At 31.7% G+C, this 22,383-nt stretch overlaps 4 protein-coding genes across 4 annotated transcripts; 2 read left to right on the top strand and 2 right to left on the bottom strand.

Moving 5' to 3' along the window:
- Positions 1–484: 484 nt before the first annotated feature.
- LOC109146742 lies at positions 485–4,289 on the top strand. Its single transcript, XM_019294389.1, has 4 exons — positions 485–605; positions 1,946–2,814; positions 3,533–4,201; positions 4,260–4,289. Exons 2-4 carry the CDS (start codon positions 1,948–1,950, stop codon positions 4,287–4,289), a joined length of 1,566 nt encoding a protein of 521 aa, XP_019149934.1. The 5' UTR covers positions 485–605; positions 1,946–1,947.
- Positions 4,290–4,679: 390 nt separating this feature from the next.
- On the top strand, positions 4,680–6,450 carry LOC109146741. The gene is made up of 6 exons (XM_019294388.1): positions 4,680–4,809; positions 4,915–5,089; positions 5,190–5,318; positions 5,799–5,942; positions 6,031–6,240; positions 6,334–6,450. Exons 3-6 carry the CDS (start codon positions 5,217–5,219, stop codon positions 6,448–6,450), a joined length of 573 nt encoding a protein of 190 aa, XP_019149933.1. The 5' UTR covers positions 4,680–4,809; positions 4,915–5,089; positions 5,190–5,216.
- An 870-nt stretch (positions 6,451–7,320) lies between these two features.
- On the bottom strand, positions 7,321–10,797 carry LOC109146740 (protein FAR1-RELATED SEQUENCE 7-like). Its single transcript, XM_019294387.1, has 5 exons — positions 10,719–10,797; positions 10,206–10,283; positions 8,931–10,002; positions 7,648–8,428; positions 7,321–7,515 (listed from the first exon to the last, which is right to left on the bottom strand). The coding sequence occupies exons 1-5, from the start codon at positions 10,795–10,797 to the stop codon at positions 7,321–7,323; spliced, it is 2,205 nt and encodes a 734-aa protein (XP_019149932.1).
- An 8,753-nt stretch (positions 10,798–19,550) lies between these two features.
- On the bottom strand, positions 19,551–20,669 carry LOC109146739. Its single transcript, XM_019294386.1, has 2 exons — positions 19,699–20,669; positions 19,551–19,578 (listed from the first exon to the last, which is right to left on the bottom strand). Exons 1-2 carry the CDS (start codon positions 20,667–20,669, stop codon positions 19,551–19,553), a joined length of 999 nt encoding a protein of 332 aa, XP_019149931.1.
- Positions 20,670–22,383: the final 1,714 nt, after the last annotated feature.

Here is a 22,383-nt window from a genome sequence, read left to right as displayed (position 1 = left end):
AAAAATCTAAGACTAAATCTGGAAAATCATCATACTTAGGGAACCATTGCTGGAATTAACTCATTGATTTTATGTACTTGAATGTGGAAATTAGATATTTAAATTGTATTTTAGTATTATGAAGTTGCAGCAGTGGGACTAAAAAATTCAATGGTGAAAAACAAAGAGTAATTTTTATTTTATTTTTTTTATGTTGGTCCCTTGACTTGGTCTTTCTTAACTCATCACAATTGTTATGCCGTGCAACCGTGTGTACCGTTCTTGGTACACACGGTTGAAAACGGCACCGTAAAGTGCCAGGGAAGTAACGGTGCCGTTAGTGGCACCGTTTCACTCATCCCTATATTTAAAAAAAAAAATATTATTATTATTGCCATAAAACGCCACTACACTCCTTTTTCCGCCATTTTCAACATTTCGTCTCCAACAAGCTACACACTTCCTTCGCACTGTAGCAGTCTTCATCTCTCTCTCTGTCTACTCGGAGTCGCGATTTTCGCCGTCTTCATCTCATTGTCGCCGGAGCGTGTTTTGTTCACCATTGTCGCCATTTTCGCCATTTTCATTCTAGCATTGTCGCCCGTTATCATCGCATTCTCCATCAGGTATAATGTATTTTTGTGATTTTTTACTGTTAACGTTGTGTTTTTTGACTGTTAACATTCATATTCGCTGTATATTCTTGTTATTTTTTACTAGGGTTTTGCAACACGATTTTGCATTTTTCTCAAACAGATCAATACTCTGTTTTTTTTCTGTTTCTTTGATTGTTTTTTGGTGTTTTCTAAAATGTTTTTGGACAAATAGTTGTGATATTGTGGATATATAGCTTTATACTTGTGGTTTTATAGTTTAATACTTATGCATGTCTGAAAATATCATTCCTCTCTTCAATTATTGTGTTTCTGAAATGTTTGTGGACAAATAGTTGTGATATTGTGGATATATAGCTTTATACTTGTGGTTTTATAGTTTAATACTTATGCATGTTCGAAAATATCATTCCTGTCTTCAATTAGTGTGTTTCTGAAATGTTTGTGGACAAATAATTGTGATATTGTGGATATATAACTTTATAATTGTGGTTTTATAGTTTAATACTTATGCATGTATGAAAATATCATTCCTGTCTTCAATTAGTGTGTTTTCTGAAATGTTTGTGGACAAATAGTTGTGATATTGTGGATATATAGCTTTATAATTGTGGTTTTATAGTTTAATACTTATGTATGTATGAAAATATCATTCCTGTCTTCAATTAGTGTGTTTTCTGAAATGTTTGTGGACAAATAGTTGTGATATTGTGGATATATAGCTTTATAATTGTGGTTTTATAGTTTAATACTTATGCATGTATGAAAATATCAGTCCTGTCTTCAATTAGTGTGTTTTCTGAAATGTTTGTGGACAAATAGTTGTGATATTGTGGATATATAGCTTTATAATTGTGGTTTTATAGTTTAATACTTATGCATGTATGAAAATATCATTCATGTCTTCAATTAGTGTGTTTTCTGAAATGTTTGTGGACAAATAGTTGTGATATTGTGGATATATATCTTTATAATTGTGGTTTTATAGTTTAATACTTATGCATGTATGAAAATATCATTCCTGTCTTCAATTAGTGTGTTTTCTGAAATGTTTGTGGACAAATAGTTGTGATATTGTGGATATATAGCTTTATAATTGTGGTTTTATAGTTTAATACTTATGCATGTATGAAAATATCATTCCTGTCTTCAATTAGTGTGTTTTCTGAAATGTTTGTGGACAAATAGTTGTGATATTGTGGATATATATCTTTATAATTGTGGTTTTATAGTTTAATACTTATGCATGTATGAAAATATCATTCCTGTCTTCAATTAGTGTGTTTCTGAAATGTTTGTGGACAAATAGTTGTGATATTATGGATGTATAGTTTAATAATTCTTATTTACAGAAATGGCTCGTGAACCTACACTGGCTGAGGATCTTAGAGAAACAAAAAGAAGAAGAAGAGAGTACCGGACAGCAGCAATTCTAGATTCACAAGCAGCTCAGAGCTCTAATCCAACTAGTGAACAACCAGCAGCAGCCCTAAATTCACAAGCAGCTCAGCGCTCACGCCCTGCTAAGGAAACAACTGTTGCAGAGACTTCAACGAGACGGCGCCGACGAACTAGAGAACACAGGAGAGATTACTTCAATACGAGGATGGGGCCAAAGCTGATGTTTGATCTTGTCCAGAGGCTCTCACCACGACAGAAACAAGCTGTCGTAGAAACTGGATTTGGTGGACTTCTTCATCTCCAACTCTGCACCAATGAATCAAAGTTGGTGCAATACCTGCTGGACAACTTTAATGTTTGCAGGTGTGATTTTGTATTAGAGGATGATAGTCTCCATATTGAAGAGGAAGATGTCGAATACACGTTGGGAATCCCGCGAGGGCCTCTGAAGGTCAATGAGGGGACAAAGATGGAAGACACCTCAACCCGTGAATACAAACTGCTGCTGACTTCATGGAGAAGGAGGTGGGGTATTACAGCAGGCTCGCCAATAACTACACAGATGCCAGATGAGATTGTTAGGAGAGCTGATCATGGTGATGAGTTCAAGAGGGATTTCGTAGTCTTTGCCGTTTCCTCCATGCTTCGAGGAAACACAACACGCTACTCCAAGTACAGGATCTTAAACTCATTGATTGATGTTGATATGATTAAAGAGTACAATTGGTGCGCCTACACATACCAATCTCTCATTGACTCGATAGATAGTTACAATGAAGATAGAAAGAGAAGCTTTTGGGGGCCAATGACATTGATATTGGTCAGTTCTTATTGTCTTTAATCTAGTTGCATGAATTTTATGTAGTTGTAGGTGTATAACTAACAATTTATTATGGATATATATGCATGAAACTTGGAATATACTCAGTTTAATAAGATCCTTTATGTAGTTTAATTTGTGGATATATAGTTTTAAAATTGTGGATATATAGTTATGTGATTATGGATATATAGTACTCTGTGAATATATGAATGTATTACTCTGTGGACATACTGTTAATAATTCTGGATATATATTAATGTGTTTTTGGATGTATAGTTATGGGTTTATGGATATATATGCATGACACTTGGAATACACTCAGTTTAATGAGGTCCTTTATGCAGTTTAATTTGTGGATATATAATTTTAAAATTGTGGATATATAGTTATGTGATTATGGATGTGTAGTACTCTGTGAATATATGTATGTATTACTCTGTGGACATACTAGTAATAATTCTGGATATATATTAATGTGTTTTTAGATGTATATTTATGGGTTTATGGACATATATGCATGAAACTTGGAATATACTCATTTTATTAATATCATTTTTTATTTCTGAATTTTGTGGATATATAGTTTTAAAGTTATGGATATATAGTTATGTGATTATGGACATATAGTTATGCATTACACTGTGACCATGCAATTAAGAATACATGGATAAATTGTTCTAAATTCATCTTTAACATAATCTTCTGTAATTTGTAGCTGTTCTACTTTGATCGAGTAGAATTCAAAGGAATGAAGATCAACAGAACATACCGTAGCATACTTGCTTGGACAACCACGCTTGTAAGAAAGAGAGTCAAGGCTGAAAAAAGGGCTGGTGGGTTTGGAAAAGGAAGGGTTATCCCTAGAGTTAAGAAGCCAAGGACTGATGCTACCACCTCACTGCAACAACCTGCAAGCACTGCTGCTGCTACAACCTCACTACCACAACCTGCATTTACTGCTGCTGCTACTACTTCTTCTACTCCTGCTACTGCAACACCGACACCAACTACAAGTGAGCCACTCTCAAGTGTTGATCGGGTGACCCGTGTGCTCCAAAAGCTAGCATCAGATGTCCTGGAGTTTGGTGAAGCTATGTCTGAAATTGGAAAGCATGGCGCACCTATTGAAGTCATGAAGAAAGCGTTCTCAGGGATATCAAACATGCTAGGTGCTGCAAGCGCAATTGAATCAACTTCCATTCCAACTGAATCTCAGTTGGATGACATATTCTTTGGGAGTGAAACCTTCACCGCTGCAGTGGATTCATTGGTGGAAGCATTTCAGAAGACAACAAGAACCATGGAATTTGAAGCTCCATCATTTGATTTGGGAATACACTGCAATGAATCGCAACCACAGCCATGTGAGCAACACACAGAGCAAGTAGTTGAAGAGGACCTACCATTGGATGCTTTGGTTCAACAAATTGGAGAGGATGCAGGACTGTCAACGACCTTGGGAGCACAAGTAACTCCTCCACTTGTTAGGGTCCCATTTCAGAGATATGTTCGTCATGCCGCTGCTACTGATGCTGATGTTGATGACTTTGATTGGTAAATTTACAGTTTGTTATTTGCATTTGGCTTTAACGTTATGAATTTATAGTGCTAAAATTATGAATATAAACTTATGAACATTTTTACAACTGTGGACATATAGCTTTAAAATTGTGGATATATAGATATAAAATTATGAACATTTTAAATCTGTGAATATATAGTTCTATGATTATGTACATATATGTTTAATATTATGGATATAAAGTTCTAATACTGTGGATATATAAACAACAGTGCCATGCAAGAAAGTGAGTCTGATGTTGAGGACGTGACTGTTAGGATGAGACCCCAGCGACGATTCAGGAACAAGCCTCTTTGTTTGAGGTCACCATACTGGACATAGAATGCAGGTTTTATACGAACTGCAACTCCACGGGAAAAAATCATTTCAAACTATGCATTCTTGAGTGTGTCTACCGAACACCCAGAAGAGTATGTTTGAACACATATATTTATAATAACCTTTAAATTACTTAGATAGTTCATATTATTATAACTATTGGTGTTATTATTATTATTGTTATTTTGGTGCTGTAGTGAGTTGCTGTTCAGCTATGGTGACTACTACCTAACAAGGCGTCACTTCTCAACTTTGAGCAATGGCGAGTTGGATATAGACTTCTTGAATATTTGGTCTTTGCGGCTAACTTTGAAGAACACAGAACGTGCTGTTGGGATACCAAAACGCGTATTCTTCACCACACTGCCACATGTAAGAGTTATTTTTGACATGCAGATGCGCATTTTTAAAAATCTAGTACTCTAAGCCTTTTGAATACTCATTTTTTGCATTTCTGTGTATTCAAAAACAGCTGCAGCTTGATCCATCTGATGATTGGATGAAAAGTCTCCCAGCTGAGAAAAGGATGGAAAATTTCAATGATAGATTGAATTATGAAATATCAAGTTTTGGAAACCTGGAAATCAGTGATGCAGACCTTGTAAGATCTATTACACACACTTAATTTAATAATTTAAGATTTTATTATTGATATATATGCATGAAGCTTGGAATATACAAAGTTTAATAAGATCCTTTATAAAGTTCTGAATTTGTGGATATATAGTCTTAAAATTGTGGATATATAGTTATGTGATTATGGATATGTAGTACTCTGTTAATATATGAATGTATTACTCTGTGAACAGACTGTTAAGAATTCTGGATATATGGTAATGTAGTTTTTGGATGTATAGTTATTAATTTGTGGATTTATATGCTTGAAGCTTGGAATATACTCGGCTTATTAGGATCTTTATAAATTTCTGAATTTTGTGGATATATAGTTTTAAGATTGTGGATATATAGTTTTATAATTATGGATATATAGTACTCTGTCAAATATGAATGTATACCCATGCAGTTAACAGTACCTGGGTATGTAGTTGTTTCAAATAATAACCTTTTGTTTTGGAATTAGATATTTTTCCCAGTGCATCGCCATGCACACTACTTTGTTGTGTGCATAAATGTCAAGGAATCCAAGGTTCAGGTGATAGACAACAAGGAATTGCCTGCTGGTGTTTCAGAGCTTGATAAATATGGGGACTGTCCATACAAACTGGTAGCTTATATTATATTAAAAAATCTCCTTATTGTCACCTATATATTGAATTTAAAACATTATGAACATTGAGCTAATTTTTTACCAGATTGAAGCATTCAAGGCGTACCTGGCAGCAGGACAATCCACCTTGACTCACAAACTGAACAGCATGCCAGTAGAGTTCCTTGCCATGCACTGGAAAAATGCAGAGAATGTCACCGACTGTGGCATATATGTAATGCGGCATATGGAGACTTACATGGGTGGAGCTTTCGAGAACTGGGATCCTGGGTTCAAGAAACATATGCGCACGAATGTAAGAGTAACATAAATATATTACATTCCAACTACATCAACAAGTGATGAAAAAATTACAATGAACTAGTTATTTATTTTTCTTATTTTACAGGCTAGCTTCATTTTTGAGTTGAGGGCAAAGTATGCTGCTTGTATCATCACGTCAAAGCTGAACAGCGTCAAAGGCGAGGTCATGAAAGCTGCAAAGATTGAAGACAAGAAGAAGTAAAACTGGAAAGATCAATGAATGTTTTTGTGGATGAATATTTTAATATTTTCTGTTCTTATGGTCGTTTTGTAACAACTCTATCACAATTTTTGAAATTTCGATCTATGAAATTCACTGAATATATAGTTCTCATATTATGGACATGTAGGTTTAAGATTGTGGATGTATGGATATAAAATTATGAACATCTTACATAAGTATAAACATACCGTTCAAATATTCATATATTCATATTTCAAGAATTATGGACATATAGGTTTAAGATTGTGGACATATTGATATAAAGTTATGAATATTCGTTCAACTGTGAACTTACATTTTATATAAGTGTAAACATCAAGTTCACCAGTTTACATATTGATATATAGCTTTAATATTGTGGATATAATGATATAACATTATGAACACTTTTACTAATTTGACACACAATTCCAATATTTTGTGGTCATATAGTTCTCAGAATTATGGACATATAGGTTTAAGATTGTGGACATATTGATATAAAGTTATGAATATTCGTTCAACTGTGAACTTACATTTTACATAAGTGTAAACATCAAGTTCACCAGTTTACATATTGATATATAGCTTTAATATTGTGGATATAATGATATAACATTATGAACACTTTTACTAATTTGACACACAATTCCAATATTTTGTGGTCATATAGTTCTCAGAATATGTATGTATAGCTCTAATATTATGGATATATAGCTTTAGTATTATGGATATGTAGCTTTAATATTATGGATATATAGCTTCAAACCTGCAAATGAACAAGTACTAAAATTTTGAATACACAGATCAAACAACTTGTAAATTGATATCCTCAAAACAGCTAGCTACCAACTGGTATTAACCCCACTCTCAATCTACAACTGCATTATCATCTACATCATTACTATACTGACAAAACTCCGAACTCCCAGAACTTGGATGTACAAGGTACCCATCCCCGGCAATCTCAGATAGACTTTCCAAAACCAACGACTGAACAGCACCCTTTGTACTCGAAGCAACTTTATTTGCAGCACTCCTCCTCCCCCTTGCAGCACTGTACTTCTTTTCAATAACACTACTCCTCCTTACGTTACGCTCACCTTTTGATCTCCGGTTTGAAGGATTTTGAATGACACCACTTGAAGATGAAACACCGCACTCTTCAATATGCACATAGCCAATCTCAGCTTCAACCTTTTTCTTTGCTTCCTCAACTGCTTCATCACAGAACTGCCTAGTTACACTGTTCTCTTGACTAGATGAAATCAGTCTTTGAAACTTTCTGCAAATCTCCACAACCCAAATTGAAGGAGGGACACCAGCTCTACAAAACATTGAACCAGTATTCACATCCCTACCATCAGCAACCTTTTTAGTCCACCTTTTCATGATATATTTGTTAGGAATACTTGAAACACAGTGTATATGAAGAATGCGTAAACAATGGCAGCATAAAATTCCTAACTCCGAAATCAACTTGCAACTACACGAAATGTCTAAGGTTGACAACTTAAAACTGACTTCATGCCTTATAATATCTATATCTGGACGCCATACGTGATACTTGAACTGACAACCTTCATTCAACACCATTTCTTGATGACAGGCATTGCCTTTCATGAATTGTTCCTCAAACAAAAAATATATCTCAATCGTATATACCTCTCTAGCGTGTAACAGAAGTTTCACGTGCTCCATCATCATGTTGGGTACCCCTTGAGTACAACGAAAGTCTTCACCATTCTCTTTGCTCCTCCATTCAGAAGTTACACTAACAAACGATGAATAAAAATCACATAGACCTGCAGTCTTGAACAGCCTTCTTGAAATCGAATGGTTAGTAGTTTCACTCCTTTGCGATGATAAAATGCCCCCTGAAAAATAGTCCTTATTGAATGCTGGACACCACTTCTCCCTACAGTCATACAGCTTTTGTATCCAACTATTCTTGTGGCACTTGTAGTCAGTCACCAACCTGAAATGATAAGACATATGTTCAGAACTCTAATGCTATATATCCACAGTTCCAATATAATAAAACCACAAATTGAATGCATATAATACAAACAGAAAGCTCACTGCTTCACTACTACATGTTCAGACAACTAATACTATATATCCATAATTGTAATATTATATATCCACAATTCCAATACTATAAATCCATAAATTGCATGCATATAATTTAGAGACAAACAGGAAGCTCACTGCTTCACTAATACATGTTCAGACAACTAATACTATATGTCCATAATTCTAACACTGTATATTCACAATTCCAAAACTATAAATCCATAAATTAAATGCATGTAACTCAGGAACAATCAAGAAGTTCCATTCTATACTACAACATGTTCACATAATTCTAATACTATATATTCATAATTCTAATACTATATGACCATAATTCTAATACTAAACATCCATAATTCAATTACTAGAATCGAAAAAGGAAAAACAAAAAGTAGTGGACATACCTTGTCCAATAAAATTCAAACTCAGCTTCAGTCTCTGTGTATTTCAACACACAGTTAAACATATCTAAGAAATCCTTGTTATTCCTTAACGCCTTGATATGCTTCTTCGAATTCTCGCCAATATGCCATATGCAAAGACGGTGACGTGATGTTGGAAACACCTGACAAATAGCAGCAGCCATGGATGCACATTGATCTGTCATGATAGTCTGTGGACATTTCCCATTCATAGACCTTAAAAATGCTCTAAACAGCCACACAAATGATTCTATCCTCTCATTCATCAGAAAACCACATCCAAACATTACATTCATGCAATGGTGGTTCATCCCTACAAAAGGGCCACAAATCATATCATATTTATTAGTGCGATAAGTTGTATCGTGCACTAATAAATCCCCAAACAACTCATAGTCTTGTCTCATCCGACCATCCCTCCAAAAAAAACTGCATAGTCTTGAATCACAATCAACTTCAAAATCAAAGAAAAAATCAGACTCAGTTGACTGCCTCTTCCTAAATATTTCAATTAATGAGTTCGAATCGGTTCCATCCAAACGCTTTGATGTATCAGAAGCAATTGAATTATAAGCATCTCGATTAGTGAAGCCAACTAATGGAGACCCCCCTGCTTGATGTTTCAAGAACCTAATACCATCTGCCATTGCAACACCACTCTTCTTCAAATCTTTTAAATATAACAGTTGATTATCACCCACATTTCTATGTGAACGCAGAAGATGACTCTTGTCTACAGCACATAATTCGTGATTGTGCACTTTTACATGTTTTGTAACCGTCCACAACCCATCCTCACCGACGTCAAACTGAACACATGCACCACACCCTGACCTTGTGTCAATTTTTGAATATGCCCTAACACCAGCATTTGCCTTAACCTTAAAACCAGCTTTAGAACACATAAACATCTTCATTTGGACTGTTTTGCTATATACCTTGCACCGTTGATTACCCTTCCTCACACTAAAACCAACTCTATATGCATAATTGTTATACAACTCATACGCTTCAACCCCGTTACTTACAACAACACCAACCAAATCTTCATCAACTGCAAATGCAATATATAACCTCAAGTATACTAAATAATACACGTTCCATTGAAAATATAATTCCTATGTAGAGGGGGTGCGGGGAATGCCGAATAAATCCAGCCATGCTCTACAAAAGGAATAACATTTTCCATGGAAAAAGAATGAACATATAACAATGCTGAACACTGTGAATTATGATCATATAAAACTACATATAGACCTGGATTAGAAGAAGAACCATCAATGTCTAACTCTATTGGATCTGAACTTGGTGAATCAACAACAACATCTTCACTGACTGCATAGTGTTAAAAGCCAGAACAGAGTATCAGTTTAGAAATTTGTGGATGTATAGTATTATAATTCTGGATGTATAGTGATAGAATTCTAGATATAAAGCTCACAGTTTCTGGACATAAAAGTTCAATAATTATGGATATACAATCCAGAACAGAGTATCCATTCACAAAATCCTTGATATATACTACTATAATTCTGGATATATAGCTCACAACTTCTGGTTTTATAGTTCAAAGATTATGGATATATATTTCGTTCATTCAGAAAACCATAAACACATAAACACCAAGAGTTACGAATGATCTCAGACTAGAATCACATAAACATCACATACACAATAAACATCACACTAAATATAAACACCTACACAATATATCACACTGCAAAAATCGCAAACGACCACAAATCCATAAAAATCAAACTGCAAAATAACCTGGAACCGTATGCAATTCATCGCCTGCTTCATCTCTCTGATCTAATGCCTCGTCTCTCTGGTCTACTGCATCATCCATCATGAGATCCATACAATAAATTAGGAAAACGACTGCGATCGCTATTGCGATTGCGATTTTACGTATACTGCAATCAAAACGCCAAACTACCAAAAAATCGCAAAACTACCAAATATGATATGAATAACGCCGCTAACGGCTATCCAATTTTTTTTTTTTATTTTGTGCGCGCCGTGTCGTTTTTTTTAGTAAAACGGCGCCGTTTTGCAACCGTATGCACCTTGCTAGGTGCATTCGGTTGCACGGCATAATTTGCGAACTCATCATCTACCCAATTATTCTAGGATCCACGTAAGGTTGCTAAGGCCTAAGGACGCAGAATTTCATTCTTTTCTTTTCTTTTTAAATTCCAACTATACCTTTTTTTATTCCCTCTATTTAGGTTGCGAATCTTACAATATTTTGTGCAATCTTACAAAGGACGGGTGGTGGGTATTTTTTTTTTTGTCAAAGTAACTTTTAATAATAATAATAATCTATATCTATATCTATATCTATATTCTATATATTATTATTATTATATTATATATATAAAAGTAAAATTCTTCTAACAAATTTTCCCCCCAAAACTTAGGGGCATTTGTGTAATATTCAAATTTAATTAATTAAAGAAATTATATACAAGTTTAAGGGATATTCTGTGTGAATAATATATATTAGGTTAGAAATTATTTACAAGATTAAGGGATGCTATAAAAAAAAATACAAAATTAAAGGATATTCCGTGTATGTGAATAATATATATTAGGTTAGAAATTATATACACGATCAATTGCTAATATTATTACACTTTCCTTTTGGATTAATATTTTTCACCTACAAAAAATATTTTATTAATTGCTAATATTATTACACTTTCCTTTTGGATTAGTATTTTTCACCTATAAATACAATTTCTAATTTTTTGAAATCATAATCTTTGGGTGCAAACATTTGACCACCTCTGCATCATTTCCTTCACCGCATCATTTGTAGGTTCTCCCTCCCTGCATCTTCCCATCGCCGCCAGCAGCACCAACTCCGCCACCTTCTCCGCAGTAAGATTACCCGAAAGCTCATTTCACTAACTAAATCTATATATCTACTCCATGTGACACCTACTTACATTATTAAATCTATATTTTGCGTCGAGGGAGGAGGATCTGGCGAATTGTATTGTTGCCTAATGGATCATTTGTTTCTTCCACTGCACGTACGAGGAAGACGAGGATTGTTTCAATGCAACGTTTCTAAGAATGTGTTCTGTTCCGCCATGGAGGAATCGGCATGCAAAAACAGTACGACCGGACAAATCGAACCATAAAAGCTAAGGGACCAGGAATATGCTCTGCATGCAAAAGCTGCAATATTTTATATATATATATATATATATATATATATATATATATATATATATATATATATATATATATGCATGCATGCATGAATGTTATATATTCCACGCAAGGATATGATCTATCCCTTGATCTTATGATCCTGATTGATTTGTTTTTCACCTTTTGTTTGTTTTAAGAAGGTGTATATATTTGTTACAGTTGGGATTACTGTTACTATCTGTAATGCCATTTTACATATGCAGATCTTATTTTTTTTTAGCTTTCTTGATTCATTCAAAAGATCAAAGATTGGCTTTGTACATTAAGACTTAACATAGAATGATGATGAAACTTTTTGCAAATTTTTTTGTTGCCCAATAGCTGCTTGGAAGGAGCTTATGACGATTTTGTATATTGGGAATGATAATTATATTGAGTTGGTCGCTTCTTTCATCTTAATTTATAGCTTCAATTTGCTTCTATATTTAATGTGTCAAAATAGTATGTGAGTCATCAATTTCTTAGAAGTTTATCCTCATAATCAGTAAAAAAGTTAGCAGTAAAATAAAAAATAAAAAAAAAATCGTAATTCATTGAAAATAGAAAAGGAAACGAAATTTACTGATTAATTAATACTAATAATAATCAATAAAATAAAAAAATAAAAAAAGGATCCTTAATTCATTGAAAATGAAAAAGGAAAGGCAAGATTTTCCCAAAAAAAAAAAAAAAAGAAAATGTCATAATAAGAATACCAGTAAAAAGGAAAATCCTATAAAAAATTACTAATTAAATAAGGATATGGAATTAACTTAATAAAAATAATAATAATAATAATAATAATAATAATGTATATTATTAATAAAAATAAAATCTTCCTATGTAGTTTCGAGTTTGATGTGGTATCCTGATTTCCTACAAATTAAAATGGATGATTAGGAAAATGAAGATGATAGTATTAAAAAAAAAAAACATAAAAAAAAATGAAGGTGAATATGAATTTGATTATAGATGAAAATAATATGTGATTGTGTTGAGGCATGAAATAAAATCATTTTTTTAATTAAGTAATTTTTATTTTAGCATATCTTATTATTTACTATAAAGTCGATATACGGTAACATGTTTTTCTATTTTATGTAAAAATCATATAATGTAATTGAATTTTTATTATTAAGATATATATTTATAAAATTTCTATAGTCTATCTATACTCTTATTAAAACAAAATCCTCCTTCTTTGCATCCCCACCCAAGGAATAGAAAAGGAAAAAAGTTACTAATTAATAATACTAAATAATCAGTAAAAAAGTTAGCAGTAAAATAGGAAAATAAAAAAAATCCTTAATCCACAGAAAATGGAAAAGAAAATGAAATTCACTGATTAATTAATACTAATAATAATCAGTAAAAACGTCAGCAGTAAAAGAAGAAAATAAAAAAGAATTCGTCATTGACTGAAAATAGAAAAGGAAATGGAATTCACTGATTAATTAATACTAATAATAATCATTAAAATAAGAAAATAAAAAAGGATCCTTAATTCATTGAAAATGGAAAAGAAAAGGTAAGATTGTGCAAAAAAAAAAAAAAAAAAGGCCATAATAATTAATAAGGATACCAGTAAAAAAGGAAAATCCTATCAAAAATCACTAATTAATAATAATAAAGATCTGGAATTAACTTAATAATTAAAATAAAATAATAATAATAATAATAATAATTTATATTATTAATAAAAATAAAATCCTCCTATGTAGTATATAAATGCAATTACATATATTGAAAAAGTAGTATATAAATTTAATAAAGTATATTTTATTTGTAGTTTTATTATTCAAAAAATACAATATTTCACAACTATTTCAAGTAAGCACTTTAGCAAGTTGTTTGTATATTATATTTATTAATTACTTTATTTTTATTTTGTGAAAATATTTCATGCATGAAAATTGAAGTGTCGATGTATCATATCCAATTCTTTATCATAATATTCTTTTTAATTTTATTGTGATGAAGATTGTATTTATGAGTTTAAACATTGGATGAGTTAACAATTATCATATTCTTTTTAATTTTATTGTGATGAAGATTATATAGATGAGTTTAGACATTGGACAAATTAACATGGATGTTAGTAAAGGATGTTGCAACACCTAACTTGCGCAATTAATATGTAGATTAATTAGTCTTGGTGTAATAAAAATTATTGGTAAATGAGAATATAGATTTTCTTTTGTAGTTTAACTACTAATGTAGTTTACTAAGATGTTTGTAATATTTTTTTATTTTAATACGGTATATTAAAAGTTTATTATTTTAGCTAATTACTCATTTTAAATATCAAATCTTATTGAATTGATAGTATGTTTTTAGAAATCAATAAAATAATACTATGTTTTTTTAATTGTAATATCGCAATGTTTCCTATATAGTTATTACATAACAAAACTTTAAAATAAATAAAGGTTACATAGTGTATTTACACATGAAACTTATTTACACTAATAGTTGTTAGTATCATATAATCACATCAACATAGAAATATTTTAAAAAAAATTGTTATCCATAATTAACTAATTAATATGTATTAAAAAGAATCATTGATTGAGAATAAAAATGTCATGAAAAGTAGATCAATTTGAAAAGAAAATGATAATTAATACTTGATTAAAAATGACACAGAATATATTACTGGAAATAAAAAATATATATATGTTATTAATAATTAACTAATTAATATGTATTAAAAAATCATTCACTAAGAATAAAAATGACATGCAAATTAGACCAATTGAAAAAGGAAACGATAATTAATATTTTATTAAAAATGGCATGGAATATATAAATTCTAAATATATATTGACAATTATATCAATAATTATAGTATAAATTAATTAATATGTATTACAAAAAATATTAAACTGAGAATAAAAATGACATGGAAATTAGACCAATTGAAAAATAAAATGATTATTAATACTTGATTAAAATATTAAAATGATTCCAAATTGATTCAAATGAAAAAGAAAATGGCCAGACCGTCCAAACAATAGTATAAGTAAATTGGAAAAAAAATTTGTTAATTGGAAAAATAATTTACTGAGATTGATGATAGCACGAAATGTATAAATTATGGTATAATATTTTAAGAAAAAAAGGATCCTCATATTAACCATTTCGAAAAGGAAATGGATTAACTATAGTATATATGTAAATTCAAAAAACTATCTGTTATTAAAAATTTACTGGAAATATTATAAAATTATTATTATTAATTAAATAATTCATATGTACTAAAAAATTTATTGACTGAGAATAAAAAATGACATGTAAATTAAGACAATTGAAAAAAGAAATGATAATTAATACTTGATTAAAAATGACACGCAATCCTTTAATCCTTTTAATGATTTTTTTTTTTAAAGATCTCCAAATTAACAATGTCGAAAAGGAAACGGATTAACAATAGTATATGTAAATTGGAAAAGGGTATATGTTATTAATAATTTATTAGAAAAAAATATATATTATATTAATAATTATCTAATTAATATGTATTTAAAAAAATTATTAACGGGTAATAAAAATGATATGAAAATTAGTCCAATTGAAAAAGGAAATGATAATTAATACTTGATTAAAATGGATCAGAATATATTACTGGAAATAAAGAAATATGTTATTAATAAATAACTAATTAATATGTAATGAAAAAGAATCATTGATTGAAAATAAAAATGGAATGAAAATTAGTCCAATTAGAAAAGGAAATAATAATTAATATTTGATTGAAAATGGCATGGAATATATAAATTCTAAATATATATCGACAATTATATTAATATTTATAGTATAACCTAATTGATATGTATTAAAACAATATTTGACTAAGAATATAAATGACATGGAAGTTAGCACAATTGGAAAATGTAATGATTATTAATACTTAATTAAAAATTAAAAATAATTTCAAATTGACTCAAATGAGAAAGGAAAATGGCCAGATAGCCCAAATAATAGTATAGTAAATTGGAAAAGGTATTTGTTAATTAGAAAAATAATTAACTGAGATTAAAAATGCACGGAATACATAAATTATGGTATAATATTTTGAGAAAAAACAAATGATCCCCATATTAACTATGTAGAAAAGGAAACGGATTAACTATTGTATATATAAATTGAAAAATGTATCTGTTATTAATAATTTATCAAAAATAAAAAAAATATGTTATTAATAATTAACTAATTAATATGTATAAAAAAAGAATCATTGAATGGGAATAAAAATGGCATGGTTGGAAAAGTAAATGATATATATATATATATATATATATATATATATATATATATATATATATATTTGAAAACATGAAATGATAATTAATACTTGATTAAAAATGGCACGAAATATATTACTAGAAATATTTAAAAAATGTTATTAATAATTAACTAATTAATATGTATTAGAAAAGAATCATTGATTGAGAATAAAAATGAAATAGAAATTAGACTAATTGGAAAAAAAATGATAATTAATACTTGATTGAAAATGGTAGGAAATATATTACTGAAAATATATATAAAAAATATGTTATTAATAATTAACTAATTAATATGTATTAGAAAAGAATCATTGACTGAGAATCAAAAATGACATGCAAATTAGGCCAATTGAAAAATGACATGATAATTAATACTTGATTAAAAGTGGCACGAAATATATAAATTCTGAATATATATCAAAAATGATATGAATAATTATAGTATAAACTAATTTATATGTGTTAAAAAAATATTTTACTAAGAATTAAATGGCATCGAAATTAGGTCAATTGTAAAAGATGTGATTATTAATACTTGATTAAAAATTAAAAATGATGCCATATAGACTCAAATGAAAAAAGAAATGGTCCCACCGTCCAAATAATAGTATAGGTAAATTAATATATATATATATATATATATATATATATATATATATATATATATATATATATATATATATATAAAGAATCATTGACTAAAAATAAAAATGGCATGAAAATTAGGTAGTTGGAAAAGGAAATGATAATGAATACTTGATTAAAAATGGCATGAAATATATAAATTCTGAATATATATCGAAAATTATATTAATAATTATATTATAAACTAATTAATATGTATTAAAAATATATTTGATTGAGAATAAAAATGACAATAGTATTCATAAAAAAGAAAAACATATATTCTATTAAAATAATTTAAAATTTTGAATGACAACAAATTTCATATAACATGAAAATATATATTCTAATAAAAGAAAATGAAAATTTCAAGTTCACCAATTGATATGTGGAATTTATTATTATTATTATTTGAAGTTATGTGGAATTTATTATTATTATTTTTTTGAATGCTACTGACTCTATTATATTGTAGTATCTGTTCAAATATACTTTTTCAAACTAATGAAGTACAAAGAGTTACCAACGCATCCACTAAGATCTCATGACCTCCCACATGGGAAAGGTCACTACATGCCATATGAGCACACAAAGTGTTTGGCATGTGGAATTTATTTTAATTAGATAGAATTGAAGTGTTCTATTTAATTTAATATCTTTATAATATAGATATCTTTAAATTTATTTATTTATTTTTTTGTATTTCAGTTAAAAATTTTAAAATTGAGATTATTTTATTTTATTCGAATTTAGTTGTATATATTTTCAATCTTATATCTAAATTACAGTAAAGATTAATATTTGTATTAATTTAAACTTAGAATAATGATAATTATTTATAATTGTAATGATTTATATTCATAATATAGTAATGATTTATGCTCAAAATATCATAAAATAATTAAAATTGTATTAAAGAATGTATTTTACTCAAAATAATGATAATGCATTCTTAGTTTTAATAAATTATGCTCAATATTACTATAATTACCTAATAATTATTATGATAATTAAGAAATTAATTATACAGATATTAGTATAATTGATTAATAATTATCATGTTAATTAAGTTAATAATTAAACAGATATTAGTATAATTACAATTAAATATGAGTTGTTGGATTTTTTATAATAATTACAATTAATTCATTTAAGTATGGGGGACGAGGAGAAAAAAACTAAATGCGATATGGTGAAAATGAATATATTTAAGGTATAAAAATATAATTGTACATATATTAGTATAATTGACTAATAATAATTGCCTAATAATTATTATACTAATTAAGTTAAACATTGATCATTTGATTTACTTTTATAATGATTAAAATTAAATTATTTTTCATTTTTTCCCATATTAATTTTAGTAATAATATAATTACATAAATCATATTACATATGGATCTTTTAAAGATAATTGCAGACAAATGAGTAATATATTATTCAATTAATTTAATGATACGTTTGCAATAATCTTATAATTAAATAAATGTACATGTTCAATATTAGATTTTTTTTTATAATTTTATATTCAATTTTATTATCTAAATATATAATAAAAAAAATTTATCCGTGCATCGCACGGATAATTGGACAATTATTTGCTTGAATTCAAGCAAAGATAACATAAGAAAATATAATCGATCTAAACAATTTCATCAATTACACTCTATAATATTCGATGTTATAATTTATATAATTGTATATTGATCTAAATATTCTTAAAATATTATAACAAATCAATTCCGTGCAACGCACGGGTGCAAATACTAGTAATAATAATAAGGTCAACCAAACTTATGCAATTGGAAATATACAACTTTAATTTTAAAATATTTTTTTTTTGGTACATTTGAAGTCCTCAAAGGAGGACATTATCTCACTCTTAAATTATGCGTCCGCTTCGATAAGACTAATTAAGCCCACCGGAGCTGAATGCCTGAATCTAGTCCCCAATCAATACTTTGACCAAAATTCACGAGCCAATATGCACACTGATTACCCTCTTTTACGATGTGGGAAACCTGAAACCTATGGAAACATCTGATGAGGTCAAGGCAATCTTTCACCAAGGCCACAACTGTCTCCTCTCTTTGAACTAATAAGCTTGGTATATCTACTATTTTTGGTATATCTACTATTTTTTCTAATGACAGATAATATTTTGTGGGGAGTTCCTCCAAACTATGAGGAAGTTGAGGTAGTGATTTTGCCAATTATCCAATTTGATAATTTTCAAATTAGAAAGATAAAAAAGCCTGAAGGGTAAACCTTTGAAGATAGCATGTCGGAAAGGGACTACATCAATGGTGAGAGATCAGAAACAGATTGAAGCAGAAGATATTATTCAAAATTACAGCTCATGGCTTTAGACATTGGTTTATATACAGAGGATCAATGCATGAACTGGTATACACTAAAAGGTAGATTACACTAATGCCCTTCATCCTCCAACACCCCCCGCGTAAGCTGGAGCGTGTAGATCCTACATGCCCAGCTTAGATACAAAAGAGAGAAGTGGAGAATCACAGAGATGTTGGAAGAGCTTTGGTCAGACCATTGGCAATCTGCCTTTCTTGTCCAATCCATAGGCAAAGGCAGCTGCAGTTGGTTCATTGATAATCCTAGCCATATTCAATCCAGTAATGATGCCTGCATCCTTAGTAGCTTGAAGTATGCTAGAAAAAGAAACTTTGGTTTCACCATCTTTGATCTTGACTTGTATATATGGTTGTTCATCCTTGTTAACAATTTTGTAAGGAACAAGTTTCATGTCCCTTTGCACTTCTTTGTCTTCAAACTTTCTTCCAGTAAGCCTCCTTACATCGCGTGCAGTACGCTTTAAACAACATCTCACCACCTTGGTTGGATCAATAATTCCAGCAGCCATGATCATCTTAAATCCAACACTAATTCCAAGCATTAGCATTGGCTGGATAAGCACTGCCAAGTCATAATCAATTATTGGTATGTCAATTGTGAATGCCATGAATGCCAGGATGAAGATGATCAATGAGGCTCTTCCTAACACCACAATCAACCTCCTCACTATGTGTTGCCCAATAAAAGCAGCAACTGTTGCCACGACATTTAAGAAGAGAGCATAAGGAACTGGGAAACACTTGAGAAGGTAACATTCTACAATTAGTTGCCCTACCAACTCCACTAAAACAATGCCATTAGAATCAAGGACCTTAGACTTGAAGTTGGAAGGATTTAGCTGAAGGACGGGAGAGGATGGACCGTATAAAGCAGTAACAGCTGTTGCAGAAAGAATCGTGAGAAGCAGTAATAGTATTGGTCGTGGAAGAAACGCCGGCAGTGCACTTTGATCCATTTCTCCGTTCGCCGAACTGAGGACAGTGAGTAATCGATGACTGAGAATTGAGAAACGCCTTGCTCGCAGGTTGGAGGCTGAATCACCTTTGGATGAGATCTTTCTCCACCCTTTGTACAGGCCAGTAGCCTCAAGCAGAGATACTCCAAGAGAGACTGGGATCTGTAGGCATTGCTGAACAACGAGCTCACCGAAGCCTGTGTCCAAGCAGTACTCCTCCACATAGTCAAGTAGATACACTTGCCTTCTCTCTCTGCTTCTTAGCATCCGGCAGCTCTCTCCATCCCCTTCTTCCTACTCCAATGAAATTTCATCAGAAATGTTGTGTTCTTCAGGGTATGATGAGTCTTCCGGAGCATAGGTTGACCTGCAGAATTTTTCACACATCGACGGACTATAATCGGAGAAATCCAAATCGGAACTCTCCTGGAGAATATCCGACTGAAGTTCAGAGTATGCCGACGAGTAGTCATCGAAAACCTCATCGTTTATAGACAACTTCATCTCGATTGCACTTCCGAAAACTCCAGAACTGGACTCCACACACGAGCACTGAGACGACTCCATTTGAACGTCCTTTTTCTCAATCTCGTTCTCTTTGCTCTTTACACGAGCACTCGACGCCGCTGCGGCTGAGTCGGAGGATTGCTCCATCTTCTTCAGATCGGACTTTTCCAGATCTTCTGGATGGTAGTTCCTCTGCGTGAACAGGTTCCACTGCGGAACAGCTATGGATATCGCCAAAATTGGAGATTGAGCGATCGGAATCGACGGACGAGCTCCTTCCTTCCGCTGTGGAACGGTTGTGGAGGTCGCCTGAACTGGAGATTGAACGATCGGAATCGACACACGAACTCCTTCCTTCCGCTGCGGAACAGTTGTGGAGGTCGCCTGAACTGGATTTTGGCTTCTTTGCTTCTCTCTGCAGAATCGTTGCTGAGCATCAGCATTGTTGCTACTCTGTGTAGCAATAATCCTCTGCGGATTCGGGAGAGAAGTGGTAGACAAAATACTAACCTTTACTCTTGCAGGTTTACCATCTCGTGGCAATACCAACGACCATGGCTGGGGATATTCGGGCGATCCTATAGTTACTCGTAAGCTTCCGTTGTAACGAGGCAGGTTACTGGTTTACTATAGTTTATGTTAGCCTTAATATTATTATTTAACATTTGGTATCAAAGCCCTATCAATCTCTGTCTGGTTATTTGTATTGTTGCAAAAGTTATTTCGATAATGGATATTAATCCACATATACATAGATTTTTGTATGTGTTATGTTTTCAAAATTTGACATGTGTTTTATTCTTGTTGCCGATTTTGGAGAGAGGCACCGCTTCAATTGTTTTGCATGCAAGATGAGCAGAACAGTCTGGACAACATCCCACCGAATTACGAGGGCCTCACTTTTCAGGTGGCTTTCCCCTCCGGTCGCAGTCCATCGACGGCGAGCTGGGCGATGTCAGGCGTTGGTCATTGGCGTCGTCCTCGTGATCAGTGGCGATGCGGATGTAGGAGAACCGCTCCAGCGACGCGAAGAACGCCGTGGTGACGCCGTTGAGGAGCCACATGGTCACCCCGTCGACCTTGCCGCAGGTGGGAGACGAGGAGTGGCGGACGACGGCGGCGAAACTGGAGTTGCAGCGATGTTGTATGGTCGCCACTGCTTCCTTCAGGTAGCCGTTACTCCTAGCCACGCAACTAAGGGCGAGGGCGACGGCGTAGCTATCGGCGATGGAGCTAGTTTTCTGGCCATCTCTATTTTCTCTCCTTCAATGGCGCTGGTTCCGGACGCTGCTCCTCAAGCTTCGGGCGGCGTCTTCTGAGCATGATCGACGGAACAGAGCTGCGCAGAGAGTTGCCATCTTCGCTGGTTTTCCGACGATTCAGGGAGGAAGACGAAGGATTATTACTGTACGCCTCTATTTAAGGAGCAATTTTATTTTATTTGCCTTATTTAGTTTTATACATATTAATTTTG

This window comes from Ipomoea nil, unplaced genomic scaffold, assembly GCF_001879475.1.
Source record: "Ipomoea nil cultivar Tokyo-kokei standard unplaced genomic scaffold, Asagao_1.1 scaffold1936, whole genome shotgun sequence".
NCBI lineage: Eukaryota > Viridiplantae > Streptophyta > Magnoliopsida > Solanales > Convolvulaceae > Ipomoea > Ipomoea nil.
This window is presented reverse-complemented; position numbering and strand designations above follow the sequence as displayed.